We start from the raw sequence: 15,690 nt of genomic DNA, 5'->3' as shown, positions 1-15,690 counted from the left end.
TACAATTTTAGTCTTTTCTGTACTGCAGTGACATAATTTAAAAATGAAAACCAAAATGATAATAATTTCATTCCCTTTTGTACCCTGTTTTAACTAAACAGATGCTTACTCACCCGATTTGAAACACTTTCATGTAAATGCAACCCCCCCCCCCCCCCCCTCACACACACACACACACACACACACACACACACACACACACACACACACACACACGCACTCGTTCCACCATTTATTGCAAGTATGCCAGTGGTACACTACTTCTCCAGAGAAAAATATCTGTCATTACACCTTCAAATATTGCTTGAAATAAATGCAACTTAATGCTCTGCTCTTTCTTCAGTGAGTACACTGCTGATTTCTGTAGTTGTCACAGGCAAAGCTCACTTTTACATCATCTCCAAGGAACTCCATTTTTATTTCATATTGTTAATAATTTTGTATAGTTAAATGTGCCTTAATTGGGCATTTAATCATACACACCGCAGAATCTATTCCTTTTCTTGCAGCAACAGATATCAAAGTTTTCTACAAAATAAATATAATTTCCATATTTGACCTAATATGTATACATTAAAAAACTTTTAATTACATGAACTTAAAATTTAAGATTTTATAAGCTTGTTAAGAATTTATCTTCTCTTTACTCAAAAGTTCTGTTCATTAACTGTATGAAAATGATGGTCATTGACAGACATTTATATTTAGATTTCCTGTGACACATCTTCAGCCATTGAATATGATGAGAAGTAAGACCTATCCTTGGTTAAGGGTGTTTAAATAATTTATTTGCTTTAAATTATCTAGTAGTATGGGAATGTGGCTCTGACAAACATAGCCACTCAGATGTTAAGTTCATCAGTTCTGTACTCACTTTGACTGATAGAATTGCTAAACATATAACTATAAACAAATGCTGTTTTAAATACTTATCTTGGACATAAGGTAGCCTCTGAATCATTTAACACTAACACTGGGCTTGGATATTAGGTCACCTCTAGTTTTAAAAAGCTGCAAAACTAACTGGTCGTACTGCACTGATTAATGGTTTGAATAAGGGTTTCACAGAAGAGAACTAGGTAGTGATAGTTAATTACGCTTAATGCAGTTTCTGGTTGGGGTTGACAATGAGCAGTGACCTGATGAAGATAGCACACATGACTGATAAACAGACTGTTGTTTTCCAGTTTCATCACAAATGCTTCTGTGACAGAGTTGTTAAGAATATCAGTTTGAAATTCAATAAGATACATTTTCAGATTAAAGTTGATAGGTACCTCTATACAAGCTACATCTAATTGACTAGAGTTCATGAGTGAATGCGTCAGTCAAGGATGATTTACGCTAAAATTCCAGTAATAAAACTAGGAATTTTGGAAGTATCTTTCAAATAACACAGAGTGCTCAGTAGGAATTTGATTTATCATATATAAAACTCGAAATAAAAGCATGAGTGTCATCTGTGTAGCAAGAAAGGTTTTGGTGGGTTGGACACTGTTGTGGCATCAGTACATTGTTTTGTCTTAAAGCAGTCTTTAATAAATCTTTGTTTTAGATCCATTCATACTGTGGAACGTACAAGGTAATTCAGGAAAGCTGTTCATCATAAATGCTTCTGGACCATTTGAAACATTTTAATTTTGTTTTCACCCAATTTAGTTGTAAGGTCAACATAATCTTTTGCCATTACTATATTAATTATAGAGATGCCAGTATGAACTTCAGTAACAACAGTATGAAAAGGATAGATTGCTACTCACCACATAGAGGAGGCATTGAGTGGCACATTTAACAATGCTAGATACACTACTGGCCATTAAAATTGCTGCACCACGAAGATGATATGCTACAGACGCAAAATTTAACCGACAGGAAAAAGTTGCTGTGATATGCATATGATTAGCTTCTCAGAGCATTCACACAAGGTTGGCGCCGGTGGCGACACCTACAGCATGCTGTCATGAGGAAAGTTTCCAACTGATTTCTCATACACAAACAGCAGTTGACCGGCATTGCCTGGTGAAACGTTGGTGTGATGCCTCGTGTAAGGAGGGGAAATGCGTACTATCACGTTTCCGACTTTGATAAAGGTCGGATTGTAGCCTATCGTGATTGCGGTTTATCGTATCACGACATTACTGCTTGCGTTGTTCGAGATCCAATGACTGTTAGCAGAATATGGAATTGATGGGTTCAGGAGAGTAATACAGAACACCGTGCTGGATCCCAACAGCCTCGTATCACTAACAATCGAAATGACAGGCATCTTATCGACATAGCTGTAACGGATCGTGCAGCCACGTCTCGATCCCCGAGTCAACAGATGGGGACATTTGCAAGACAACAACCAACTGTACGAACAATTCGACGACATTTGCAGCAGCATGGACTATCAGCTCGGAGACCATGGCTGCGGTTACCCTTGACGCTGCATCACAGACAGGAGTGCCTGCGATGGTGTACTCAACGACAAACCTAGATGCACGAATGGCAAAACGCAATTTTTTCGAATGAATACAGGTTCTGTTTACAGCATCATGATGGTCACATCCATGTTTGGCAATATCGCGGTGTAACCACATTGGAAGTGTGTATTCGTCATCGCCATACTGGCTTATCACGTGGCACGATGGTATGGGGTGCCATTGGTTACACATCTCGGTCACCTCTTGTTCGCATTGACGTCCACTTTGAACAGTGGACGTTACATTTCAGATGTGTTACGACCCGTGGCTCTACCCTTCATTCGATCCCTGCGAAACCCTACATTTCAGCAGGATAATGCACGACTGCGTGTTGCAGGTCCTGTACGGGCCTTTCTGGATGCAGAAAATGTTTGACTACTGCCCTGGCCAGCACATTCTCCAGATCTTTCACCAATTGAAAATGTCTGGTCAATGGTGGCCGAGCAACTGGCTCGTCACAATACGCCAGTTACTAATCTTGATTAACTGTGGTATCGTGTTGAAGCTGCATGGGCAGCTGTACCTGTACACGCCATCCAAGCTCTGTTTGACTCAATGCGCAGGCGTATCAAGGCTGTTATTACGGTCAGAGGTGGTTATTCTGGGTACTGATTTCTCAGGATCTATGCACCCAAATTGCGTGAAAATGTAATCGCATGTCATTTCTAGTATAATATATTTGTCCGATGAATACCCATTTATCATCTGCTCTTCTTCTTAGTGTAGCAATTTTAATGGCCAGTAGTGTAGTATCTGAAATATGTAGATGTATTGGGTACCAGGATAATGGGTTTCTCACTAATTACTTGCTTGTGGCTAGAAAATCACTCTCCCACATCTTTTGTGGTTGCTGGCTAGGACTAAAAGATGTTATTAGTTGGCCTGCATGTTCACCTAATTTGACACAACTCAACTTTTATTCTCTGGGGAGCTAGATGATGAAGTCTGTGAACAAGTTCCAACAACTCAAGAGAAAGTAAATTATCACATTGTTACAGGATGCTGATCAATATTGAAAGAATCCCTTCAGTTTGTTCAGGCATCCTTCTACACGCAGTTGGAAATGTTTGTCGCAGTTGACAGTGGGAATTTCAAACACCCAATGAGATATATGGAATTTTGTGGAAGTATTTATGACAACTTTCTTTTGTCATTTTCTTTTTGTTACTTTTGCTGGTGTCGTAATTTTTCTCCATCTGAAGTTGTTGTTCATAAATCTTTATACTTCAATTTTCTGCTTTACAAATCCATTTAATTTGTGATCTTACTTTCAAGGGCCTGACAAAACTGAGAGCAGAACAGTGCAAGTGAATGTCTTTGTAACATGTTAAAACAATAAAAAATTTTGGAGTTTCTTACTACAGCAATTCATAGTGTGTTTCCGGAAAGGTATACCTTCCTAAACATCATGTATACACTGTGAATTTACGCAGCAAGGAACCGAAGAAAATTTTATCGAAAAAGCAGCTTTGTTACCATAATTACATGGTGAATCATGCTTTGGCGCACAACCTTTGCCTTCCAGTTCATGTGTTCATCTCGCATCCGTTTGTGTTATAAATTAAACTTTTTCTCAGCTACTCAAAATTTGTGATTACGCCCTCTTAGTTGTGTGGAACTGAAGCACATCATTAGCAATACACAACAATGCTGTGTGAGAACATGAACTGATGCACATGATAGCAATTAGTTCAAAGTAAAGAACAGATAAATCAGAAGTTTTAAACTTGAAACAGTCTCTCTGCCCATTAATTACCTTCAGGAAGTGAAATATGTAGTACTGCTGATAGAAACATATAAAAGTGACACACTACCTAGCTTTTGGAACTCCAAACTACAACTACTACATCACCTACAATTATATGAAAGTACAATAATGTTGTTGTTGTTGTTGTTGTTGTTGTCTTCAGTCCTGAGACTGGTTTGATGCAGCTCTCCATGTTATATAATAATATGGAGCTACAAATTGTTAATATTTAATTGTATAACCCTAGCAGCACTAGCAAGCTATAGCATAATAAATTATCTGAACTAAGATTGCTAATGTAATGATCCAATTTTTAACAATTAGTTTTGTAGAAGTTTGATTTTCGCTCGAGCGGTGATCGCCGATTATGATTTAAGTTCACCTTTCTGCTTGCTCATGGGTAAAGCTTAAATTTCATCTTCATATTTGGCAGTAAATGCTGGCAGTCAAGAATCTAGCACAATATCTAATTGTGAGTAAACATGCCACTTCTTAACCAATGTGCCAAATAGTCTTGCTCTAAAATACAGTAACTCTTCATACAAACATGTGTTTACACAATACATTTCAGTAACTACTTAACTCTCAGTCTCAATGTCAATGTCAAGTTAACAGATGGAAATAAAATGGAATGATTACATTATTTCAAATTATTTTATTCACTGTAGTCACTTTCCATATTGCATTCTGTGGCTCTTACTCCAGGGCTGACTGCTTCTCCAACATGGGACAACGATTTATGGATTGTGCATTAACACCCCTGCATGTACCATCACTTGTGTTGTTATAGCTATCATTGTCTCTTCACATTATTCAGCATATGTAAATATATACCAGAAACAAACCTAATAGTAACATTCTCTTTTTCGAACCTCATTCTGCAATTGAACGGAGTCTTACAGGGTGACCCAATGAGCCCTTTGCTCTACATTCTTGCCACTGACGAAGTACTCCAAATTGGAGAAAATGAAGATGATGTATGCGTATATGCATATGCTGACGACATAGCCATAGTTTCAACAATTATACAGAAGCTGCAGAAAATCATTGAGAAAATGGACAAATGGTGCAGTGAACACAAACTACACATAAACATAACAAAGACAGAATTGGAGATTTTCAGAAAAGGAGGCAGAACACCCAAGAATGCGGAAATCAACTTCAGAGGACAAAAAATAAAAATCTCATCAGACTTTAAATACCTAGGGGTGAGATTGCAACCAACAGCCAAATGCTTCACGAAGCATACAACAGAACGAGCAGCCCAAGCAATAATAGCAATACAGGACACCAAAAACATCCGCCTACTCAACCTAGAAACAGCCATGAAATTATTCAATGCAAAAATCTTGCCAATCCTGGCCTATGGGATGGAGGTTATGTGGGACCCCCTGACAGAAAAAAATCAAGAAACACTAGAAAAGGTGAAATCGACTTATCTAAAAAGAGCACTAGGTCTCTCAAAGACAACAAGATCTAGACTAGTGTACCCGCTAGCGAGAGAGACATTCCTAATTGAAGACATCAAACTTTGATATATGATGCCACACACCAGGGCTTTCAGAAAGCAACTGAAGATCATGGAGAAGAAACGAGTAAAAGTATGGCCAGAGTTCTATGGCACCGAAGCAATGACGAACCGCTCACGGACAACACCAAATTTCGAGCTGTGACATGTCGTAACTAGACTTTCTATTCATGGCTTTCATCATCTAATTTGCAAAAACAAAACTTATCAAGACCCAACCACAACATGTGTATTTGAACTGTGTAACGAAGCCTGTGATCAATATCACATCGAACTGTGCAGTAAAAAGAGTGAAATCGATAAATGAATATGCAAAAATGTAAAATGTAAATGTAAAATGTTAAGCAAAGTAACTGTGTATGGCTATTTGGCTGCAATTTTATTAAATTAAATTAAATACTAAATTCGAACATCATTCATCGGCAAGGTAGAAATATGACTACAAAAAGTAACCTATCCCAAATTATTTACCATTGATTTGTTAATTGAAGCACAGAAAAGCAAGAGCAATTGCTTTCCATTCTTTACATCACAACTTTGAAATGTGGTCTGTTGGGTTTACAACAAACTGTAAAGAGAGTCCTGTAATAGCACTCTCATCAAACTAATTTCTGTGAAGTCATTTGTTCTTTTTATTTCCAGGTTTTATCTTGGTCATTGGCAGGAAGGCATTGGTAAATTGTTCAGTTTTGGAGGACTTGGAGTCTGGACATTGATTGATGTGATTCTAATATCATTACATTACTTAGGTCCAGATGATGGTTCTCTCTATATATAACACTTGCAGGTGAGATAATTTAAAATAAATATTGGCATATTTATTACAATGATGGAAATTTCAAGATGGGAACAGAAAACAAAAGAATAGGACAGATACCACTCATGTGCAGTTGAATGATGAGTGACGCATGAAATTAGAAAATTGTGCTGGATTTGTTCTTTTTCTAGTATTAGTATTCATTTGCATATGAGTGGTTTCCTGCCCTCATTTTTAATTTTTTGTATATTGCTGTTTTTATTGTAATGTGCTAGTAAACCATACAAAATCTGTGTGATTAACCTGTAGGGCACTTTACAGCATTTTCAAAGCCATACATATTTAAAATCACTTTTACAGAAACTGATTGGCAGTGGTGTCCTCATATTTTACTGTTGATGTGTCACTTGCCCACTCTGATTGTGGTTCATGAGTTATGGGTAACATCCTCACGTCAGAAGCAGCTCCTCCTTTCATGTGGCTCTTCTGTTCTTCAAACTGGAAGATGTGTGCATTTAGATTGGGAGGCAGGGACAAAAAATTTTGCAATGTTGTTCTAAACTTATTTTTTGAAAATGATTTAGTGCAGTTAGTGAAACAGCTGGCCCCAAAGGAAAGTTGTTAGATCTGTTGCCAATTAACAGGCCCAACCTTTTTGATTTGATGTGTATAAATATGGGAATAACTTAACTACAATGTTACTAAATCACCATTTGTGAGTGATGTTGAACAGAAAGTTAAAGAAGTTAGAAAGATATTTATGCTTAACATGTTCAATGGGAAAGTCACTAGACTCGACTGGGGTAGTCACCAGCAAATATCACTCTGAAAAGAGAATGTGGACGATCAGTGGCAGAAATTCAGATGTAGGTTACATGCTAGATACGTTGTTGCTGTGGTAGATTGTGTGGCTCGGCAAGAACACACTGTGGTTGTATAAATACAGAGTGTACTTAAAGTCTGGGAACACTTTCAATTATTTATTGCACAAGAACCAAACATTGTACAGATATCATATATATGTCATTTTGAAGAGAAACCCTGAAATTTAATCTCCCCCCCCCCATGTATGCCACCACAGCGTAGTTTGGTAATTTGCCGATAGTCAGCGCTAGTCGCAAACTGACAAGTTCAGGTGCGGAGCGAGCTTTCTGTGTGTTGGATTTCGACGTGGCCTCCCTGATCACCAGATCTCACTCCGTGTGACTTTTTTCTGTGGGACACATTAAAGATCTGGTGTATGAACCGCCTCTACCACGTGATGTAGCAGAGCTCTGGGAGTGAATACGGGAAGCGACTACCACGGTCAGTGATGCCATGCTGGGACAGGTATGGCAAGAATTCGATTACTGTATTGATGCCTGCCAGGCCACTCCTGGTTCACATATCGAATGTTTGTAAAAAAAGCTTTTAGAGTTTCTTTTCAAAATGCAATATGTATGATATCTGTACAGTGTTTAGTTCTTGTGGAATAAATAATTGAATGTGTTCCCAAACTTTATGTACACCCTGCATATTAGCAAACTACTAAAAATGCTATGTGAGCTGTATAGCAGATTCAAACTAAGTGAATCCTTGTTGACAAACTAAAGTTGAACAAAATCAAAACAAGCATAAGGCAAGCTATGCAGCAAGTGTTCACTGAATTCAAAAGCAAGGTCGTATCTACGGGGTTGTTAAAAAAATAATTCTAAAATGTTGTTAAAAATTTCTAAAAGGTTTTAGCCGTATGTAAAAGCAGTGAATGGAACACAGTCCATGGTTGCACCAAAATGGAAACTGTTTCACCAAAGAATATTCCATCATTTTCTACTTGTGACCATTGTATTGATGCAAAAATGACCAATATAGAATTAAGCATAGAATGTGGAAACAAACTGTTGATAGAGGAAAGGCAACAGAATCTGGTGGGGTGTCATTAGATTCTAAAGTTTCAGCCATTACAATTGCAACATAATGAAGCTTACATGCAACAAGCATCAATGAGGCTTTAAGTGTACTGCATGCTTGGATAAGCAAATGATTAGCATTGCAGCACAACCGCAAAAAGTAGGTAAGAATAATGTCATCTACTTTGTTAATGTAGGGAAAGATTACTCAGCCAGTTTTTCATTCAGTATTTGAATTTTGGTTGTTTGTTAGGAAGAGGAGGAGGAGGAGGAATGATTACTAACAAGTCAGAATTTTACAATGTCAGCATTTGGTCTATGAGTACTGTGGTTTATAACTCTACAACCTCACTGCTCATGTTGGCTAGGAATCCCACAGCTGGCATGTGAATGTGGAATTGATTGGTTTAAGAGGGCCATACTCGACATCATACAGGATGTCAACAGTGATTCTTTTAACGTCTGAAGAACTAAACCAATTGAAACCATACACGAGCCAGAAACCTGAACAGGACATGTAATTTGTCAAGAGAAAAACAAGAGAGAAAGACACCCCTAAACAAGCAACCAACTTTGTGTGGCAAAATATTAGCAGATCTGGCTTCTAAACTAGCAAAAACTCAAGTGAATTTAGTCTGTGGCCACCTTACCATCTTGCCTCATCACCTGAAGCACTTTCTAACCCTCACAGTGTGGGCGTGCCATCTTGGTGACCACTGTGATCAGTTTGCTGGCTGCCAGCATCATTGGTTCTGTGTCATTCCTTGCCATGGTATTATCTGCAGGCACAAATACGAAATCCCTTCCTGCTTTAATGGACAGGTGAGGACAATATTGCCCAGATCTGTGGCTTAAAGCCTTAGGAAGGGAAAAGAGAGAGATGCCAGAAGCCGAGCCAGGAATTCACCAGGTATGGCTGCTGAGGTCAAGGGGGAGCAAAATGCAACTCTCCTTCGCCATGTTCAGCAGTCTGCTGAGCTGGTGTCAGAGGGAACACCTCAGTCTCCTGTGGTGTCCTTCTTGCCCTGTGGAAGACTAGCACTGCCATGAGCTTAAGTGATAAACGTGGTGTGGGTATGGCGAGTCTTGCCTTATATATTGTGGGGAAGTACTGATGTCATCCATACATGTTTTAGACTCCAAGTTGGCTCCTTAGGTTGGCAGCTGGCGATGCTCATGTTATGGTTGTAATCGATTCGTACATCTTGTATACCTATTGTCTCTGACCATAACGTAAAAAGAATTTGTCGACCTCTGTGTTGGGCTGTAACCCCGTCGGCCCACCTCAGTCAACACCCACTGCCCAAATGTGCGGCCCGACACTAACACATCCATGTGGAATGTGACTGCTGGGGAGGGGCCGTAAGAGAGCTGACAGCATACAGGGCAGTTGTCCATGCACCAGCTCTGCCGGACTACACCCATTTACTAGGGTGGTCGGTACATGGCTAAGAAGTGCAAAAAAGCATCATCTCTCAGCATGGTTTGCACTGCCATCCTCATTTTAGTCCTAACCATCCACTCTGCCTCTTGAGTCGGTTGGTGGATGGAAAGGAACATTGGTCAGGTGCTGGATACCATTGAGGCAACAGAATTTCTGAAACTCAGAAGCTGTGAAAGGGGGCCATTATTGGAGGCCAGTGTGGTTGAAGTGGGTGGCACATCCTGTATTGTAAATGTGGTCATAAGCACCTTGATGAATGATGTTCATGTTGTAGTGGATACCCGTGCTATACAGGAGAAGTTGGACAGGATATCCAACAGTATCAACCACGTTTAGTCAAGAAATGGGCTGGCAAAATCCAGGTCTTCCCCATCCCACGGTTGAGGCAATGGCAAAAATTTCTATGTAGGGGCCTTGGTTCTGTGAACGGGCTTGTAAGCAACATCACTCCCTGATGCACGTTAAGCCACTCATTCGTACTTTGCAGCTAGAAAATTGGGATGGGCGTCCTTAGGAATGCTTGCGTGTCACCCTCATGACACTGGTTTGCAATTTGTGGCTGCTGCTACTTCTTTGTTGACAATGGGAAATTCTTGCAGCATTGTTTCTATCGCATCGTCTATCTTGAAACAAACAATGTCTTCCCTATCAAACTGAGTATTGGGACCCATGGGCAACCTGTACAATGCATCAGCATTAGCCTGCTGTGCTATGAACTGAAAATGGACATCATGAAATTAATTGCTGAGAAATAGTGCCCAATGCTGTAGTCTGTGAGCCTTCTTGTCCAGGAATTTGGCCTTGGGATCAAACAGCAGTGCCAATGGATTATGATCCGCACCCAAGTGAAATTTGGAGCAATACAGGAAAATGTGAAACTTTTTAACACCAAACACCATAGCCTTTGTCTGTTTCTCAATCTGGGAGTGGTTCAGGATGTATATGCTCCGGGAAAAATCCAGGAATTTTTTCATCCAGGAAAAAACCGGGAAAATCCCTGGAATTTTTTAAATTCCAGGAATTTTTCATTGTTTTAGTCATCAGTTAAATTTTTGTAATTTTGACTGGTAAGAACTGATAAAACAGCAAAATGTGTCAAAGGCTTTAGGACAAAGACTATGGAATACTTCGTAACAATAAACTACTGCCGACAAGCGTGATGTCACAACTTTTTATGTTATGTTTGTTTGAGCAGTTTCCCACGGGCTCACGTGCTTGCACAGTTGAGTTGTTTATGGGCAGTACTGTCTCCCGCTTCCGGCTACTTGAAGTGTAGCTGTTAGTCGTGTCAGCAGTACCAGCAAGCAGCCAGATACTACCCGGAAAAATTTTTCTGGTATGCCCAAGCTGCTGGATTCGTGCTTGCAAATAGCAGTCTGAGTTGTAGTGGAGAAGGACTTAGTCTCCTTGTAAGCCATGTTTAAGTTTAATGACTTTGCTGTTTCCTCTTCATTTACACTTCTTACATCAAACGAAAACAAAACAGATTTCTGTGGTTGGGAGCTATGAAGTGAATTAAAAAACGTGCACATAAATGCGGAAGGCTAACATACATTATTAGTTTCAGTTTTGTGATTTTATTTCATTTCCACATTTTTGGCAGTCAGTCACTTAGCAGAACAATGAAGTTATTGTTGTCGGTTTGCTAAATAAATGTGACTTTTAGTAATCTTTTCCCCAGAGGTAGTCAATTTATTAGAAAGAAAGTGTTTCACTCCGCACTTGGCTAGTTTTTCAGGTGTACCCTGAATTTCTGTTGCACATTTTCATCTTCTGGCACATATGGTATTATGCCGTAATAAAGAGCCAAAGATGAGATAATACAGTACAGGTACTCTAAAAAAATTTGCATCCTGGAAACGGTTGGGGCCTACTTCATTGTGAATCTGGACATATGAGTGTGCACTTAACACCAAATTATGCATATTAGCATGGTTTACGAAATTCCGATGCTCTTGGAGTGTGTCTTTTTTTTTTAAATGATGTCTGGTAAGATCTCTTACTACTATGTATGTACAAACATATGGGCTTCTTACATCATTGTAGCTGTCCAGGCACAGTGATGCCTGTTTTCTGGCGCTCTCTGGCAACTGCTGAAACAAAGCTATTTCTAACAGATCGTGGGAAAATATTGTGAATGGTGCTTTGAAAAGCATTAGTTTCAAATTAAATTTTCTTTTACACAAGTGAATTATGTTACATGTGTGAATGTGCAATGAATTTCTTAAATCACAGACCATTTCACTCTTGAGGACTAGAATTTCGAGCCAAGAAGACCAGAAATTAAGATCATTATTCAAAATGTTGCTGGCACAATTCTATGATGTATCTTAAAGTTTAACACATGCTAAAAAAGATCAATGTTATTTGTGAATGCTAAGGTTTTCTTGTATTTACACTATGTACATTAATTTAAACCCTTAACTTTCCCTATTTGTGTGTTCACACTACCTAATAGTGAAGTTGTTATTGGCTGACGTCACGTGTTCTGTGCTCTGAATATTTACCGTCATTGGCTGGCGAGATCACGTGACATGAGCTATGAGTGGCTTACAAAAGCGCATTTTAATCTCGATTTCAATGCTTCAAAAACTAATGTGCTGTTTCGAATCTATACTTCCGTAATATGAATACAAAAATATGCAGTGTATCGTAATATGACAATATGCACCATAAATGTTGCTGCACGTCACAGATCTTGCCAAAGCTTTTTTCACTCTCTAAAGTTTCACACTGGTGTATAAAATGTTTACCATTTGAAGGATTTATATTTTTACTACTCTGAGGGAAAGTATACTGTCACTTATCATGGGAAAAGTGTATTTTTCATGTTGGAAGAAGTATGTTTTTACGTGGGAAAAAGTGCGTTTTAACCAAGAAATCTGGGGAAAACTGGGATTTTTTCTCCTTGTCCGCAGATACACCCTGTAATTCTTTTGGGTGGACAGGAGGGTCTTACATACAACACAGTAAATTGTTCTGGTCAGTATAGATTTCCGTGGGACAGTATGGCTCCAATCCCATACTGCAATGTATCAGTAGCCAGTAATTAAGCTATTAAGCTAAGGTCATGTTGACCAGAAGCTTACTTTCTGACAGCCCTTTTGTTGTTCATTGGCTCAAACAACTGAGTACAGGACTCCAAAAGTAACTCAAGGTCATCAAAAGGAATTATTGGTGATACAAAATTAACGTAATCAACAGTTTGGGACTCAAATGTTGCAAATATGCCAAATCCAAAAATAGTTGACAACAAAGCAGAATCAACAACTAATAATATTACTCAGTGCTCCGCATTCTTATATTTTGCTGCCACAACCAGTTGACCCTTCAACGGAATTAGTTGGCAACTGTAGGAGTCTACTGTCATGTTAACTGCTTTTAATGGGCAGGGAGGAGGGGGGGGGGGGGGGGGCGCCTTGGGCTGTGATGCTCACGATACATAGTGAAATTGATCAACAAGACTCCAGCCCCAGTATCAAGCTGAAATTCAGCTGAGTGTCCCAGAATAGACAATTGGAGCAAAAGGTTATGAACCATTTGGCAGACATATGAGGTTGGTGTGGAAACCACTTTAATAGACAACTGGTCAGTATTGCGAACTTAACACTGCATAGCACAGACAGCAGTGATGTGACCCCTTTGGTTGCACTGCAAACTTTATTTATGTGTGGAGAGGAAAGCCTTATAATTTGAGGGACTTCCACTGTGACAGCCAGTCCGACAGGGAAAGCTTATTCCTAGTCTGTCTTATCAAGTTGCTTAACAGGTTAGCTATGAGACTGCTATTGGACAACTAAGAATAACCCAGGCATGTATGCCCCTAGCTATCTCATCTGGTCATTTAGTGTGGGAAAAACTACATTCCACTTCCAATATGTGGCACACACCAACAAAGGTTGCCTGGGGCACTGCTGACAGCACTTCAACTGTGCCCCATCAGCTGAAAGTGGATCAGACAACTCTAAAAGCTTTGCTTGAAACTACTTATTTGGGGCTAATCAAATAATTACATAGCAGATAATGGAATTGGCATAAGACACACCTTAGGGACCACGACCTCAGCAGTTTGGTCCCATAAGACCTTACCACAAATTTCCAATAAGACACACCATGCTGACTACAAACTTACAATCTCCAGACAAACGTTATAACTCCAGTGCCATCAATTGCACATATGACTCACTAATCCACATAAGTCGCTGATTAAATTTAGAGAATGCTGCCACAACATGTGATTTACGCTCTAAATGTGCATTCAACACTGTACACAACTAATCAAACACCTAATCAAACAACTGTCTATGTGTGGCAGAATATTAGCAAGTCTGGCTTTTAAAGTAGCAAACACACAAGTGACTTCGAGTCTGCAGCCACCTTACTTTCTCACAATTGGCACCAGATGCTCTCTCCAGCACACACTGTGCGGACGCATCCTGTTGGCAGCCACCATGACCAGTTTGCTGGCTGCCAGCGTTCAGGGTATCTGTGATGCTGTTATTCAAGAAGATAATGAAAGACTTTATGTTGCCTGTGAAGTCCCTGACTTCTTTCAATACAGAAGATGTTTGACTGGTTTCCTGGTCAGCACATTCTCCAAATCTCTCACACATTGAAAACATGTGGTCATCTGTCATTGAGAGACTGGCACACCACCAATTGCCAGTCACTTGGTGAACTCTGGCATAGAGTTGAAGCAGCACGGAATGACTGGTAGCCCAGTTCGCCTCAGTGCCCAGCTTAGATAGAGCGGTTAGTGCTGCCAGAGATGGCAACTCTGTGTACTAAATTTTGCACCCTGTATACCACCGTATCACCCACAAATTTAATCTTATGTTCTTCCTACTTTGTTGTGTCCACATAATAAGAAGCATTTCATCACTTCCTCTCTAATGCCTAGTATATAAAATATGTGCATTGATAGAGAATATCACAATTGATATGTGACTGGATTTGAATCTTCCTCACAAACACAAACCAGTAGCCAGTTCTTATTAGAAGTAAACATATAATATACATAGCTCGAGGTAGTCCTATGAGGCTGTTTGCAGATGATGTTGTGTACAGGGAGGTAACATAATTGGTAACTTGGTATGAAATGCAGACACTTACAGTTGATCAAAGCCTGGCACAAAGATTGACTGCTGGCACTCAATGTAAGTAGACAAAATGATATGTCATTAAAATACAATATCAATGATCAGCCACTGGAATCATTCATTGCCTTCAAGTATATAGTAGTTATGTCTGGAGTGAATTAAGATGGAACGACCACATAAATTTAACTCTGGGGAAGACAGATGCCAGACTCAAATTCATTAGAAGAAGCCTAAGAAAGTTTAATTCATGCACAAAGTAAGTATAAAAGTTTTTGTTCAAGTCATTCTTTAGTTTTATTACTTAATTATGAGAATTCCTCAGAGGAAGGAGGAAGAGGGGAAACAGACTGGTACGTTGTATACCTTCTGCTGTATAATGTATGATAGCATGTTGATTGCAGATGTGGATGTAAATCTGAATGGATACTTTAATGTAATTGGATAGACAAAAAATCTCACCATCGGCTGGGGAACATACATATAAAGGTATTTAAATTTGCAAGCTGTCAGAGCCAGTGGCTCCTTCTTTTGACAAAAGAGGTTGAAGGAGAAGGAATAGGTGTGAAGGAAAAGGACTGGTGAGGTTTAGAAAATGGGATGAGTTCAGAAAATTCACCCAGAACTTTAGGTCAGGGGAACTTACTGCCCAGGGGAGACTTACCAAATGGGATGAGAAGGAAAGTCTGTTTGTTGGAGACTGCACCAGATGAGATTTGAGAACCTGAGAGCTTAAAGGGGAAAATAGAGCACTGTGCAAGGCA

General features: G+C 39.4%; 1 protein-coding gene across 2 annotated transcripts in view; it reads left to right on the top strand.

The window, feature by feature from the left end:
• LOC124797912 (TM2 domain-containing protein almondex) overlaps window positions 1–15,690 on the top strand; it is a 129,851-nt gene that overhangs the window by 100,985 nt on the left and 13,176 nt on the right. For both annotated transcript variants that reach the window (XM_047261042.1, XM_047261041.1), the window contains exon 6: window positions 6,383–6,527. In XM_047261042.1, coding sequence (XP_047116998.1) covers window positions 6,383–6,518 — 136 coding nt within the window. In that variant the 3' untranslated portion in view covers window positions 6,519–6,527. The remainder of the gene's footprint in view (window positions 1–6,382; window positions 6,528–15,690) is intronic.

Source organism: Schistocerca piceifrons, chromosome 5 (assembly GCF_021461385.2).
Source record: "Schistocerca piceifrons isolate TAMUIC-IGC-003096 chromosome 5, iqSchPice1.1, whole genome shotgun sequence".
NCBI classification, from domain to species: Eukaryota; Metazoa; Arthropoda; class Insecta; order Orthoptera; family Acrididae; genus Schistocerca; species Schistocerca piceifrons.
This window is presented reverse-complemented; position numbering and strand designations above follow the sequence as displayed.